Source organism: Perca fluviatilis, chromosome 12, assembly GCF_010015445.1.
Source record: "Perca fluviatilis chromosome 12, GENO_Pfluv_1.0, whole genome shotgun sequence".
Taxonomy (NCBI): domain Eukaryota; kingdom Metazoa; phylum Chordata; class Actinopteri; order Perciformes; family Percidae; genus Perca; species Perca fluviatilis.
The window spans coordinates 26,828,448-26,844,427 of NC_053123.1; the positions used below are offsets into that span (position 1 = coordinate 26,828,448).

Here is a 15,980-nt window from a genome sequence, read left to right on the forward strand (position 1 = left end):
GTCAACAAAGAAAAAATTGGCTTTGCAATGGTTTTATAAAGAAAGAAATGCATTCAACACGTTCAGCTCTAGGATTCACACAACACAATGTGCTGAGTAACACTGAATGTAAACATAACTTCTGTTTGTTTACAAGGAAACTCCACAGGGCAACTTCAATGGTACATTCTTTATCCGGTTTTAGATTTATGTTAACAGCTATGGTTAAAACACACTTTTGCAGAAAATGTAGTTAAAAGTAGTTTTTAGGCTCTTTTTGGCTCCTAAATTGTGTTACTGTTAGTACATCAGTGCATTCTTTTTACTGATATGACATCCATTTCAATTGATGTAGCCAAAGTATACTGTAAAAATGTTTCTTCAACATAGTTTGGAAAAGGTTACATTTCGATGAACGGTGACTTTCAACTCCACTACTCTATTGATGTTTAATATAAATATATAGTATATACTGTAGTTTGCTTGTGAAATTCCACGTTGGTGTAACTTAATGTAGAACTTACTTACTGTTTCTGATTCTACAAACTGTTTAAATTTTTGCCATTCTGGTGAATGCTTTAATCCAAAGTGCCTTACACCAACATGTACTGCACGCTTAAATGTATTATTGGTGACCTTGGTAGGAATTAAACCATAACAGTAGGAGTCTCGACCATGCCAATCTCACTCCAGCGCTACATATTACCCACATATTTTACCATCAAACTCACACACACACACACACACACACACACACACACACACACACACACAAAAAATAAATACACTCTTCTTGATTTAAGGAAAGGCATTTCTCTTAGACTAAGAAGAAAAGAGGAGCAGGCAGGAGAAAAAAGAAGAGCAGGAGGACCAACCTCTACTGGGTGGCCAGGAAACAGGAGCTAAAGGCTCACACACTCACACACACACACACACACACACCAGCATGTACAAACCCATCTCCCGCCAGTCGGTCTCTGCTCCACCGACCAGATCTCCCATCACCCAGGCGTGAGAGAACATACCGGCTCAGGTCTCTACCATGTGAAACACCAAAGAGCTCGGCCTGCAGCGCCTCGGGAAATAATAATGAATATGGAATGATAGTCTGTATTTTGTGCCGCAAATGCAACCAGATGCAAAAGGTGGAGGGAAAAAAATCAGGAGCAGATGTTTGAGAACCAAGAGTTCTCAGAGAGCGGCCAGCGTGCCCTGCAAACATATTGTAACCCTACCCAGCGTGTAGCATAATCACTTATAGTATGTATATCGCCACTTTGTAATGATGTATGGTATGGAAAAGTTCTGCAGCTGCCTCCCTGGGAAAGTTCAGTTGTTGAGGAAGCAGCCAGGCCTAGACACAACACCACCCAATTAACATAGAGACCTCAGACAATGAGGAAACCGCACATGTCTGACAATTTCTCTAGCCTACTGTACATGTGGTGGTGGGTGAGTGTGTAATCGCACATCTTACTGTTCCATAGGCTGCACTGGGGTCGGACATACGGAACAGTGCAGGCAGCGTGGTGTACAGTTCAGCAAGGAGAGTAGAAGTTCCTGCTGTAGGTTTCAGATGGAAGATTTTTCGAAAAAATATATTAGACATGAATTTAACTGTCTGCAAGAATCATACATAGCATGTTATTTGATTTTATATAGTACTTTAACTGTCAAATAAATGTAATGGATTAAACAGTACAATATTTCCCTCTGAGGAAGTATACAGAAAGTAAAGTACAAGTATGTCAAAATTGTACTTAGGTACAGTAGCCTACTTAAAGGTCCCACGGCATGAAAATCGTATCGTATCGGTTTTTTTTTTGGTTTTTTTTATACTACTACTATTTGTATCAAAGTTTAAAATGTTGCTCCTTAGGACAAATATGATAATACAATATAATCAAGCAAATTAAAGTAAGTTAGTAAGTTAAATTACTTTTCACTTTCACTGTGTTTGAGCGTTGGCTCTGTAAAGCTTTGTGACTACTGAGCATTACTGTGTTCACCTGGGCATTATGTGTGGAGAAAATATCCCTTTCTGCATCTCACACAGCATCTCTTTGGTTCCTGTTTGCTGGTCATTACAGCGTCTCAGTCAAATCAGCCGACAGAGTGCAGAGGCCATTTTGCCCTTTTTTTTCCTATGAAGCATGAAGGTTAGCTTAAAGGTCCAATGGCATGAATATTTCACTTTATGAGGTTTTGTAACATTAATATGGGTTCCCCCAGCCTGCCTATGGTCCCCCAGTGGCTAGAAATGGTGATAGGTGTAAACCGAGCCCTGGGTATCCTGCTCTGCCTTTGAGAAAATGAAAGCTCAGATGGGCCGATCTGGATCATAAGGAGTAAGATTACCTCCCCTTTCTCTGCTTTGGCCTGCCTATGAGAAAGAGAGACATCATGGCTTTCAAACCAGCAAAGTGGTAGTTGGTCAAGGCCACACCCCCACCCTCCACCTTGCCCCCCTCTCCTCCTCGATAGCTACAGACACAGAAATGGCACATACTAAGGAAAGCTCATTGTGGGACTGGCTCTAGTGGCTGTAATTCTGCACCAAGGCTGAATTTCGGGAAAGAGACTTCAGATACAGTATTAGGGGACCACTAAGGTCTATATAAAAGAGACTTCAGATACAATATTAGGGGACCACTAAGGCCTATATAAAAGAGACTTCAGATACAGTAGGGGACCACTAAGGCCTATATAAAAGAGACTTCAGATACAGTATTAGGGGACCACTAAGGTCTATATAAAAGAGACTTCAGATACAGTATTAGGGGACCACTAAGGTCTATATAAAAGAGACTTCAGATACAGTATTAGGGGACCACTAAGGTCTATATAAAAGAGACTTCAGATACAGTATTAGGGGACCACTAAGGTCTATATAAAAGAGACTTCAGATACAGTATTAGGGGACCACTAAGGTCTATATAAAAGACACTTCAGATACAGTATTAGAGGACCACTAAGGTCTATATAAAAGAGACTTCAGATACAGTATTAGAGGACCACTAAGGTCTATATAAAAGAGACTTCAGATACAGTATTAGGGGACCACTAAGGCCTATATAAAAGAGACTTCAGATACTGTAATAGGGGACCACTAAGGCCTATATAAAAGACACTTCAGATACAGTATTAGGGGACCACTAAGGTCTATATAAAAGAGACTTCAGATACAGTATTAGGGGACCACTAAGGTCTATATAAAAGAGACTTCAGATACAGTATTAGGGGACCACTAAGGTCTATATAAAAACATCCAAAGAGCACCATGTCATGGGACCTTTAAGTAAATGTTCTTTGTCACACTCCACCATTGGTTTCCAGTATTTATTCACATGATTATTCATTTCTTTATTTAGTCTTATTTATGTATATAATAATGAACATGTTGGGTCTCCTTAACATGACCCCTGTTATAACCTTACCTTTGTTGTTTGCAGTTAATGACATGTAAGCCTAATTAAGATAAATAACATTTATATAATAACATTTTAATTAAACGGCTGAATCGCATCTCTCCCTTTTTTTCCTTTCAAAGCCACCGTAGTGTGAGGTCACAATCCAAGATGGCGCTTCCCGTGCGGACTAACTTCAAACACCTCTTCAGATTCATTCACAAGATGAATTCTCCTAAAAGATTACTCTGCTCCGGAGCTTGTGAGGGAAACAAGGTAGGTGAACATATGTCGTTAACAGAGACATGCTGTGTCTCAGCTGCAGCTCGTGACTGTAACGTTACATTGACACGAGGACTGGAACGTTACCGGGTTTGAGTGTTTACTCACTGTGTGTCCTCTGTTCACTCACTGAAACAAGTTCAATTCAGTCTTTTTATGTTAAGGATTAATATTAATAAAGAACAGTTATTACCTGATTATGATTCAAACTCCTTCTGTTGGTGTTTGCTGATTTAAACCGAGTGGAGAACACACTATTTGAATCAGTAATAAAGTTTGTGACTAAGGCTGTTTGTAACTCAGCATATGTCAGCTATTAAAATATATATATATATATATATATATATATATATATATATATATATATATATATATATATATGTGTGTGTGTGTGTGTGTATATATATATATATATATATATATATATATATATATATATATGTATATGTATATATGTATATGTATATGTGTGTGTGTATATATATATATATAATATACACAGTCGCAAAGCAACAAGAGGACTGAGAAGCTTATCTTTGGCTCTGATGTTTCTAAATATGTGAATTGTCAATTGTATATTCAAATGATACAGTTATAACCTGTCGTCAGAAGCAGAATGTAACTACAATTCAAGTAGGGCTGCTCCCTCTTAGTCGATTAGTTGAGTAATCGGTCGTTTTGGTCTTGGTCAACTTAGATTTCTTTAGTTGATTAGTCATGTTTTATGTTTTTTTCATGCTGAATGACTTATTTCCAAGAAACGTACGAGCACATCTCTGGTAAACACAATAATTAAAGTGGTTCTTTTGCATGACTCTTTGCGGAGAAACTCAGATTTACAGATCTGTCTTGAATGAGAGTTGGTCGACTAAGAATTTCTTCAATCGAGCACAGCCCTAAATTCAAGTAACTTGTAGGCTACTTAACTTGAGTATTTCCATTTTATGTAACATCTCAGAGGGACATGTATTTTCTTACTCCCCTACATTTGTCTCAGCTTTAGTTAATTAGTTTTTCATCCCCTTCCTGTCCAGTAAAAAAAAAAACATGTACCTCCAGATGTGTTGATCTTGAATGTTTGCGATACACTGAAGGATGAAGTGTTCCTTAATGTGTTGAGAAAATTCTCCTGCTTCTTAAGTTAAATCAAGTTTTTAAAAAGCCTCTTGGATCAGCTGGAAAATGCATCGTCACAAAGCTGAAAACAGGGCTGTTTTTCCTGACAACAGGACAGGTTCATTAGAGATACGTGGTTCTCACAGGACAGCGACGCTACAAACATGATGATCTCCTAGAATATGATGCATTTCTGTAGATTAAACTGCCCAACAGTATAAAGGAGTTAAAATGAGCACAACCATAAACATCTACAGCAGTAAAATGCAACATACCGGTACACATTAAAGCTTCAGTGCGTAACTTTTTGATATTAATGAACGTCCGTTAAATTCAAGCCGTTGCAAAATGAGTTGCTACAAAGCTAATTAAGATTCTCAGCTCAACACAACTCTCTCTGTATTTCTCAGTATGGCTGTGTTCAGAAGATTGTGTCGTCCGGTGACTTTCCCGCGCAGAAACTTGATTGAAGATAATGATCTCTTCTGAAGAGTCCATCATGTTTTTTTTAATCCTCCATGTCCTCCTTTGCTAAACAACTGCGACGTGGTGGGGGTAAGGTGTGGGCTGTGCGCAATCACGGAAGGCTTGTATCATGTGGACGGCGCCAACAGTTTTGTTGTCATTACTTAGAATTAGAAAGACAGAAACTATGCACTATAGCTTTAAAAGGAATAGTTCGGAGTTTTTGAAGTAGTGTGGTTGTATGAGGTACTTCTCCATAGTCAGTGTATTACCTACAGTAGATGGCGGGCGGCACACCCCCAGTTTGGAGAAGCAGACAGGAGGACAGTCACGGAAGCTAAGCAATATACTGCTGTGGACGAGTGCAGCAGCTAAACATTTTAGCCACCTAAAAAAATCAATATATACGCTATAGAATATTTTCATGGCTTTTCGCACCAAATGCTTGCTTGTTGGGTCTCTGTTAATTATAGTGTCGTCTAGACCTACTTTTTAGGTTTCCTGAGATAACCTCTGTTATGATTTGACACTATCAATAAAATGAAATTGATTGGAACTTTACCTTGCAATCGCACAGCCCTGTTTAAGTTTACGCGGGGGGAACTGAAGCCTTTATTTATGCTCTCCTCAAAGCCACCAGATTCCATTGACAAAAACACTACTATTAAAATGTGCGCCCATGCCATCACTTAGTGAAAGCTATCAAGTGTCATATTTGTTTATTTTTTCTTTGATCAGATAATTGCTGACTAATGCACTGGGAAGTTTGGCATATTTTGTAGCGTTATTTTACATTCCTCAAACTAAAATATTATAAAAGTATTGTTTGGTATCATTACCAACACTCCCATTGGCACCAGTATCAAAACATTTAAAATAATGCCTGTTTATTTGCACTTATGTTTATGGTGTTTGCATAATCCTGAATGCAGGAATATCAGGTTCTTTTGTGTGACTGGACTTGCAGGTGTCAATATTGGTGCATTGAGTGATTACCAATCTCAACTGGCTGACAAAAAGTCCATCCGTGATTGGCTAACTTCTGCTGATGAGTTTAATAATTTCTGGATAGTTTTGTAACCAGAAAACCTACTGAGTGTGTTATGGTTATGGCCATTCTGTGGAGTCCGAGAGGAAGACCTTCCAAGTTAAAACTCTGCACTCTTAAAGACTTAGAGCTTGGAGGTGTCAGTGTGCTGACAGCCTCTCCTTTTCCTTTTCTGGCTAGTTTTCGTCCTGCACCTGTACCCAGCTGGGCTTGGACGTGAGCACTGTTCACCTGTTGTGCTTTTTATTCTGTAGAGTCAAACAACAACAGCAGCAGCAGCAGCAGCAGCTCAGTGCAAAATTAAATCTTTCATTACTGCAGGACAGGGAGCCAAAGTGCAGCACTTCTTGGAAAAATGTAGGGTGTAAACAGTCTATGTGTAACAGTCTCTTCAAACTGTGGCTGTTACATATGTAGAGAACACTGGCTGAATTGTAGCAGGACGTTTTGGTATTTAAAGCAGCTGCATTTAGTTGGAAAGCACAACGTGTTTTCAGAGACTTTAAACAGTATCTGTCAGCTTCAGTGTCAGTTGCTCAGAATCAAAGAGTGAATTTTTTTTTTTTCCTTCCTAGAGTACAGATGAAAGCAAACATGGTTACGCCCCAATCCCTGGGGGAAGGGCATTCTGGGAAATGGACAAAATTGTAAGATGAAGTAATTGAACTAAACAAGTTGAAGCAAAATGTGGTCAAAATTATGTTATCTCACAAATTAAATGTGATGTATGATGCATTGATTCATTTTGACTGAGGTTTTACAAAACCACGTAATTGTGTTATTTGTTATCAAGGATTTTTTTTTTTATGGCTTTATGGTTCCTGCATACATTTAAATCACACTTTTTGGGGGGATTATTCTGTTTTGGGCCTTTCCTTCTCAGCTCTGAATGACACATCACATCATTAATGGTTCATTCTTGACTGTAGCAGCTTTCATTTGTGACTAGAACTTTTTCCCTTGTCCATCCTGAGTTTATACGGTGCAGTTTCCTTTCCTAGACATGTGACATCATATCCTCAGTAGCACTCCTTGAGTGTACCTTTTTACTTTTTTAAACAGGCCTATAACTCAGCTTAGAGTTTCCTATCATTGCACGGCTGCCTATGAGAAGCAAATGGGGTGTTAAGGCAAACAACGAGTCCCCTGGTATGTGTAAGAATAACCAGTGTGTTTCAGTACAACAGCGATGCTAATTATTGAGCTGTTCGTGCATTACGGTGCAGTTAAAAAGCTCAACCATCTACCGAAAGCCCTGTTCCTGGTTGATGTATGAGCTGTAATACAGTATGCACGTTCACCGCCGTCCCGTCTGTATTTTGTTAAGGCAGAGTCTCCGGAGAGGCCGGAGAGGTGTGCGACGAGAGGGGAGGAAGGGGGTGGAAGTAGCGGGGACTCGAAAAGCATCACAGCAGTGCTTCATTACCAGCAATAACATCAGAAATGAAGTGTTGGTTTTCATTTGTTTTAATTTTCTCCAAATGTGGACCGCTGAGTGCAAAACACCAGCGCGCTCACAATGTCCTGAGGTGTGATGTGCGTCAAACAAGACTCTTTTTTTTTTTTTTGGTTTTTCTGCACTGGAAAATGTGTTTAAAAAGTCACTGAACCTCAACGGACTGACACAAAGATGAAGTGCAACCTTCGTCAGATGCTTTGAATTTTGAGAGAAATGTTTGTGAGACAGCTGTGTGTGTTTGCTTCTTTAAATCTTGTCACTTGTAGTTAAAATTTGTCTGCTCCTTATAGCAAATATCAGTGAGAAAACCTGTAGTAATTTGACGGTATTGTCAGTGTGTTCTGGGGGACACAACCTTGTTTTCACTGCAGATTAAAATGCATGTATTTTTTTCAGACCAAGGCAGGGAAGAGAAATGCTTATTGGCTGGGTTACTCATTTAAGTTTATGAAGTGCCTAAAATAATACCCATAGCAAGGTACCTGAGCCAAAAGCAATGTCTCCAAATACCTAATTTATAAGCTGCTAAAGAACATATTCCTTGTTTATATATATAATGTTTATATATATATATATATATATATATACATACATACATACATACATACATACATACATACATACATACCTACCTCTTGATGTATTACAAATCATGGGAAAGTCATGTTTTTCTAAATTCAGTTAACTCTAATCAGGGCCTGAAGTGGTTTTGAATGTTTGTCGTCTTAAATGAACTGAAGTTGGACATAGTAAGGACAAATGAATAGATGTCTGTTTCTCTGCAATCGCAAGAGATGTATTTCTGTTTTGTGTGTTTTAGTGTTTGAGGCACTGCATAAATTAATTCAGCCTAAGTTTAGCTGTTGTGTTGTTTGCTTAGAATTGAAAGGTGTGTACTCTCTACAACCCTACCGCCTCACACTAACCTCCAGCCTCGCGTCAGCTGGAAGTATAGGGCTCCCCATCCAGTCGGCCCTCGCCTGTGGTCCATTTATTGACTGATATCAGTCATGTCAGCCCGGGGCTCTAGGAAAGAGGAAGTGACTTCTAATTTGCCTCTCTGTTCTCCTCGGCTCCAAATTCACTTACTCGGGTGTCAGCTAAAACCATTAGAGCTGCTCCCGCACCACATGGGAGAGGCCGTCGAGAGCGAGGAAACATGGCCTCCCCTTTGAGGATGTTCATTAACTGCCCTATTTATTTTCAACTGTCAGAATAGCCCACTAATTCTCAGCAGTCTCCTCTGTGTAATTAGGTCTGTCGTAGTCATTCTCCAGTCAGGGTGCTCACTCAGACGCTCTGCACGTTACCCATTTCTTGAAACTATCCCATATGTCAACATATTCCTTTTTTTAAATTAATATCTAGCTAAGTTGAATTACAGAACCAGTCTGTAGCTGTTCGCCCACAGTGGTGACTGGGGAATCTTACTAGTTTTCCTGTGTTATAGTCCTCGCCTGATCCAGCGCATTTTTGCTGTGCGTCTGACACCTTTAATTAAAACGTACCACGTATCTGGTGTCGTGCCTTTGAGCTGCTCTCAAGTCAACCGAGGCTGCCTTTGCAGGAGGAAATGACTGGACTCTTCAGAGAGGAGCTGCCGGTGGAGGTTTGCCACGAGTGTTACCATAATTACATATTGATACATTTATGAAGTGTGTGCCGTTTATTTTTTGCTGCGTTGTGACTTTTATGTGTTTTTTTGGGGGGGTATTATTAGCTCTCCTGTCAGTCATTTGTTTTCTGCAAGCGAAATAAAATTAAACATGTCCATTGTCAACACAGAAGAAGGAGGAAGTGGTTTAATGAAACGATTTGGAAGGAAACAAGTAGCTCTGACATGAATGTGTTTATCCAACGGTGAAAAAAAGTAACCTATAAATTAAGCTTGGCTTTTCCAGCTGCACACAGCTGCTTTACATGTGATCATGGGCATATTTCAGGCAAACTGCTTTGATTGAACGTACAATACAGTTTCAGTCAGTGATACTTGTTTTATTAACTGATTAGTTCTTTTGGGAGAAAGGTAATACAACTGCTGTAAATAATACAGCTGTTTATCAGGCCTGATTTGTAACTTTGTTGGCAAAGCTGGTACCCAGTGTACCCAGCATACAGGGATTTGACAAAGAAAACACATGGTCATCTGCAAAAACTGTGATCTCGCTCAAATTTTGCCACAACTAAATGCAGCATCATGCGGTCCAGCCAGATACATAACATTTCTCGTAGTTTACTTGTTAAAGTCTACGCTTTAATTTTAGTGTTCACCTTGTGATTGTCAAAACGGATGACAAAAAAACATACTGTTAAGTCCTTGAAGTAAATCAGTTTTAGTAAGCTTTTTTATTATGGTCCTTTAGTGTCACATTGTGTAAAGTTTGTAGTTCTTTGTAGTTCTTTGAGTTTAACGTCTTGCACATTTGTACCCTTTTTGCATGTGCATCAGCATGTAATATGACACCATAGTTAATACAATATCAGTTGTCGCTGTTTGTCACTTCCCATAAACTAGAAGAGTCATTAAAGCTTCCTGTCTTGAGTAGGCACTGCCCCTCTTGGTTATCTCCCCCCCGGCCGTATTGAAGTCTGGTTCCTTCAGAAGCTGCAGCCTGTTAGGGCTGGAGGCTGGGGCTGCCTCCCCTGCCTGGTTATTTTTGGAGCACCGTCGGGCCCTGTCTGCGGGAAGTGCTGTTTTTGAAGGGCCTCCAGTCCCATTAATCAGCCGAGGGACCCCACGGCGCGAGCGGGCCCCGAGCCCTGGCCCGCCACACTGCAGCATTCTGTTCCTGTACCCCCGCTCTCCGCACAGTGTGAAACTCAGAGGAACCTCATCAATCTCACCTGTCCCACACGTCAACCGCAGATTTAATCAAACGCTCCTTATGGGCCTTCCCCTCTGCTTCCCCTCCAACACACTCACTAGGAGGGAAAAAAGAGAAAAAAAAGTCTTGACTGGGCTATAGTCACACTTTTATTCTTATTTATTTTTCACATTGCCTCCTCCATCACTTCTTTTTTCCTTCTCCTGCTTTATCCACCACTCCATGTTTTCTTCATTTTGTTGCCTCTTTGTGTTTTATATACAGTGCGTGTGCATGTTTTCTCTGTGGTCATATGCACTTTGTTTCAAACTGTGGTGTGTACCCCCTTTGGCTAAACACACACACACACACACACACAGAAACACACTCAGACACATATGCTTTAAGGGATAAAGGGGGGTAATACACTAAACCCCATTTCCTATTTGATACCTCACTGAAGTGCAGCTCTGTTGGTCGCCAGCGTTAACAGGTCCCAAAGTGACAGAAAGACAGAAATGAAGAAAGATACAGCGGAGTGGGCGGAGGTGTGTCAAGGTGCATTTCAGCATGGTGCCGGTGTTAATGGGGTGCTTGGGGCGCCCAGGACAGAAGAAGAACACTGGATCCTGTGTGTCGGACGCCCAGCGGGAGAGCCGTGAAAATCCTCCATCTTTCGTCCCATCTTGGTGCAGCCACGGCCGTTTCTGGAGCGCTTCCCCGGCCCACAAAGAGCTGATGGTAACTCACAGCGGGGCAAGCAGCAATGCCCCCAGAGGTGGTTTTTGAGATGTGTTGAAATTGGCGCGGTAAAATGGTGGTGGCTGTCGGCCCCGCTCATCAGCCCTTTGGTGAGAGAGATGTCAGTGGGCCACTCCAGGACTCCCAGGCTCTGATATGATGTATGAGCCATGAAAAGCAGCCCAGAACAGATCTGAGAAGAGAAATCCACTGTTTTGCAAGTTCTAGCTGGACCAAATCCGAGGCTGTGATTAATAACATTGAGCGTAGCGAGACTGTAGTCCTGGACAATGGCGAATCCTAAGTTTAAGTTCTTCATTGTCATATGCACAACCATTACAGTGAAGCAGTCGTTGGCAATGAAATTCTTAGTTCACAGGCTCCCTCCAACAATGTGCATACAATTATGTATAAAAAATAAAATCACATAAGTTAAATTGGATTCTAAGATAAAATAGTGCAGCAGTTATAATATAGGAATACAATATAATACTATGGTGTACAGTAGTAGTAAAATGTGTATATCTAAGGTCTGTTTTTAACATTTTGCTCTAAGATAGCATGCTTTAGCAATTTAATGCAACCATTTCTTATAGTGACACCAACTTAAAGATTGGGCTCCAATAAGCAGAAACAAAAATCAACTACTAAATGGAGGAAACAAAGAAAAACAACAGCATTTGAGCATGATATTCAGACAGGACATGAGTTACAGTTTAGGGGCCAGATATATACTGTGTATATATAAAAGGATTGTTTGACTAAAACCCTGCAGGACATAATGTATAAAAGAAGAGCATGCAGTTAGAATGTGTGCACCTTGTGGATACTTGAGACCAGGTGTAGTCCTACACTAGGAGTTGCATGACTTCAGATTTTTCAGGTTTTTTCACTATGTTGTTGGTGACAAAACTATGTGATCAGCGACTAGTCGACGTCAATCTCGAAACTAGTCTGTGCAACCCCTAGTGTACGCACAGTTTTCTTGGGCAAACCAAGTGTGATATTGTCAGTTGGAAATAGAAAAATATTATGAATCTAATATGCAATGTAAGTTATTTAGGCTGTCTGACTAAAACACAGTGTGAGTTAATTCAGCTTACAAGATTAGTGAAATATCTGCCCAGTTTAGCTGTGGGAGTTGTAAACCGTCTGAATGCACAGCTTTTATGAATCTGGCAAAAAGAATTTGTATGATTCAAGACCAAACTCTATGTTTTATGCATATCCCAGTCATTTTTGTCATTATTATACATTCTTTTGTAAGGATCTTGCGCCCACTAAAATGATAAATCCAACATTTTTCATTCAGTTCCCACAATGAAGTGGTTCCAGGTCTCTGGAAGACTTTGGAGAGAAAATGGAAATATTGTTTTCATGGAATCCTGGAACTAGATTTCCTCTGGATTTGTTGGAAAGTCAGTGTTAACTTCAAAAGATTTGTTCTTAAATTAAGTGAACCAGCTGAATATTGTTTTCCGTTTTAACAATGCAGCTTGTGCGAAGGATCTGGTGTTGTTACTGCTCGTTTGATGGGCTTTTTTTCTTTCCACCAGTGTTGATCTTTGATGTGAGCTGTCAAATTCACATAGACAGACACCTTCACAGCTTAACTGATGTTGATGTAGGCAAAAGACTACGACACGTGCGGACATACGTCTATGTTTGCAAACGACCTCTGTCCCTGTGGAGATTACCACACATGTACACACACAGACAAATGAACTCATATTCCCGGAAAGGTGCTGCAAGTGTGAAAACATGGCCTTTTAGTGTATGTAACCTTCTAGCTGTTGGCGTTAATGTCACGCACACATGGTGCGTAATGCATTTAGCATATGGCAGACGTGGATAAAGAAAGCTTTCGTCACCTTTGCGACGATGTAATACAACAGCGTCGTGCCTGTCAGAGTTAAATATGACGAAAGAACAACCAGCATTTCCCACAACTATGTGTCATTAAAAGAGATGGAGAGAAAAGTGAAGAAGACAATAGGGGAAGGCAGATGTAGCTGCTTACCAGGGCTTTACTCTTTTATTTCACTGACATTTTGTCCAATAAAAGGGATAGTATTTTGTTTGCCGCTGCGGATTGAGTCCTACCTGCTGTTGCTAAAGTTTTTTGCCTCAAAAACTTTTCTTCAGTTCAGAAAAAACTTACTTTTTCTGGCCTCGCTATCTGCCTGGCTCTAGGGATGGCAATACCATTCTGTCAGCTAGTTGGTCCACCAGTTTGTTCCAGACTGAAATTTACTTACTACTATTGGATGGGCTGCTGTGACAGTTTGTACAGATGTTCATGTTTCACAGATGATGAATCCTGATGACTTTGTTCAACCCCTGATGCTTCCTCTGGTAACACTGGGAGGTTAACATTTGTGGATCGACTTTTTTTTTGTGATTCCACAGGTTACTATTGGATTGGATTGCCATGGAATTTGGTACAGTCATTCATGCCCCCCTCAGGATGAACTGTAACAACGTTGGTAAACTTTTCATCTAGAGCCATCATCTGGTCAACATTTTAATTTGCATCCGCATGTTAGCATGTAGCTCAAAGCCCCATTGTGTCTAAATACAGCCTCACAGAAGTGCTAGCAAGGCTATAGACTCTTATTCTTTTTGTATTAAGGTTAATTCAAGATGGAATAACGGGATGGAAAACTGCTTCTGTACTGGACCGACAAGTTCAAGTGTGTTGCACCTCTACAGGTGTTCATCATCAGCCGTCAAAGGCAAAACACATGCTCTGACATCACTTAGAGGGGTGTGGCCAAAAGAGCAACATGCTTGGAATACTTCAACCCACAGAGAACAATGTCAACAGTTCTCTGCCCTCAACTCAACTTTGTTCAAATGGCATTTTAAACACAATGCAGTTAGTCTAACATTTTGAACAATACAAATATATAATAAATAAAACCGCTATTAATTTCAAGTGTTCTTTTTTGCATGCCAAATTTTAACCTCTTATTTTGTGATGGTTTCAGGATAGGGCTAGGCGATATGGAGAAAATCAAATATCACCATATTTTTGACCAAATACCTCGATATCGATACCGCAACGATATTGTAGTGTTGACAACACTTATGTCATATCATGATATTAAGATATCCAAAATCTAAGACGGTATCTAGTCTCATATCTCGATATCGATATAATATCGATGTATTGCCCAGCTCTATTTCAGGACCTCATCAAGATGTTTAAATCTGGTTACAAATTGTTCTGCTTGAAGCCAAACCTCCAACATACCAAGTAAAACACTAAAGTATCTGCATGTTGAAATGAATTCACTTGCACAGGTTTAATATGGCCCATGGCCAAAGTATGCAAGATGATAATATTTTATTACTCCTGGCTTTGCAGTGCAGTATTCATGACAAACATGAATTGCTCTACAACATTTGCTGTCTCTTCTGTCATCATGTAGTAGTTGATTTACTTCCTTATGTAACCTACTTTAGCTTCCAACGACTATAGAGGCACATGTTTAAAGACACGTTCCTCTGACCAACAGTAACACGGAGGTGTCTGTCGAAGTAGCGTTATGCGTGATGGAGCGATTGCCCAGTGGCTAGTTAGCCGTTGCGTTGACTCTCATTTGACACTCGATTGGCTCAAATGACACCATTACCATGTCTGCATGGCTAATGGCCTCCCCTGGGGGCGTAGCAGAGGGGGAACATGCGTTTGGCATGTCAGCTCGAGGTGAGAACACACATGAGCCAGACTCTGGGCCCCGTCCGCACCCAAATCAATCCTGACACCTCTTAAGAGGCTCTCAGCATCAATGGCACTCCAGTGCAATTACCCCGTCGGTAATGACATAAGCACCCAGTTCCTTCCTGCCTCTCTCTTGCCGTGCAGCAACCAGCTCCCTCAGGCCAGTACATAGAGACTTTTTGGAACACACTGGCCTCAGAACAGTTGTTATTTGATCCCTCAGGCCTGAGAGATGGAGAAGCTCTGGGCCACGCTGGTGAGAGAGCAGCTGTTATCTGATCTCAGAGGCTGTGCTGAGCCTGTCCCTCAGTCAGATTGAATGTGATGTAGCTTAGCTAGCTGTCAAGATAAGCAATTTCTCAGCAGCGACTGAAGAGGATATCCTCTGAAAGCTTCAGGTTTTAATGATTAGTTATGATAACCTTGAAGGGTGCAGCCGGGAAACATATGATTGCCAGTCAGATTTGAGGTGATAACACCGAGATCCCATGGGTTTTGTGGGGGAGCGTTTCAAAACGGAGCTCCTCTATACAGCTGTTGCTGTTTACAACCCATCAACGCATCTTGCGTCAAGCTGAAACAAACTTAACCCCGTCAGAATTGTGGGTCATTTTCTTTGATTGAACAATAGTTACAAAATAAACCTTGAGTTGTAATCCAAATAACTTTAGGATGGATTGCCTTGAAATTTGGTACAAACATTCATGTCCCCCTCAGGATGATTTGTAATAATCATTACATTGGTTATCACCTGACATTTCATGTACCATGCCATCATCAGGTCATGTACTTTGGTTTATGATAAAATACTTGCAGAACTAATGGTGTTCTCATCAGCCTCAGCTATGCTTATTAGCAAATTTTAGCATGCTAAACTAAACATAGCAAACATTGTACTTGCTAAACATTAGCATGTTAGTATTGTCACTGTGAGCATGTTAGCATGCCAATG

General features: G+C 40.5%; 1 protein-coding gene across 1 annotated transcript in view; it reads left to right on the plus strand.

The window, feature by feature from the left end:
• The first annotated feature begins 3,545 nt into the window (after positions 1–3,545).
• wars2 (tryptophanyl tRNA synthetase 2, mitochondrial) overlaps positions 3,546–15,980 on the plus strand; it is a 28,011-nt gene continuing 15,576 nt past the window's right edge. Inside the window, exon 1 of the mRNA XM_039819031.1 lies at positions 3,546–3,662. Coding sequence (XP_039674965.1) covers positions 3,558–3,662 — 105 coding nt within the window. The 5' untranslated portion in view covers positions 3,546–3,557. The remainder of the gene's footprint in view (positions 3,663–15,980) is intronic.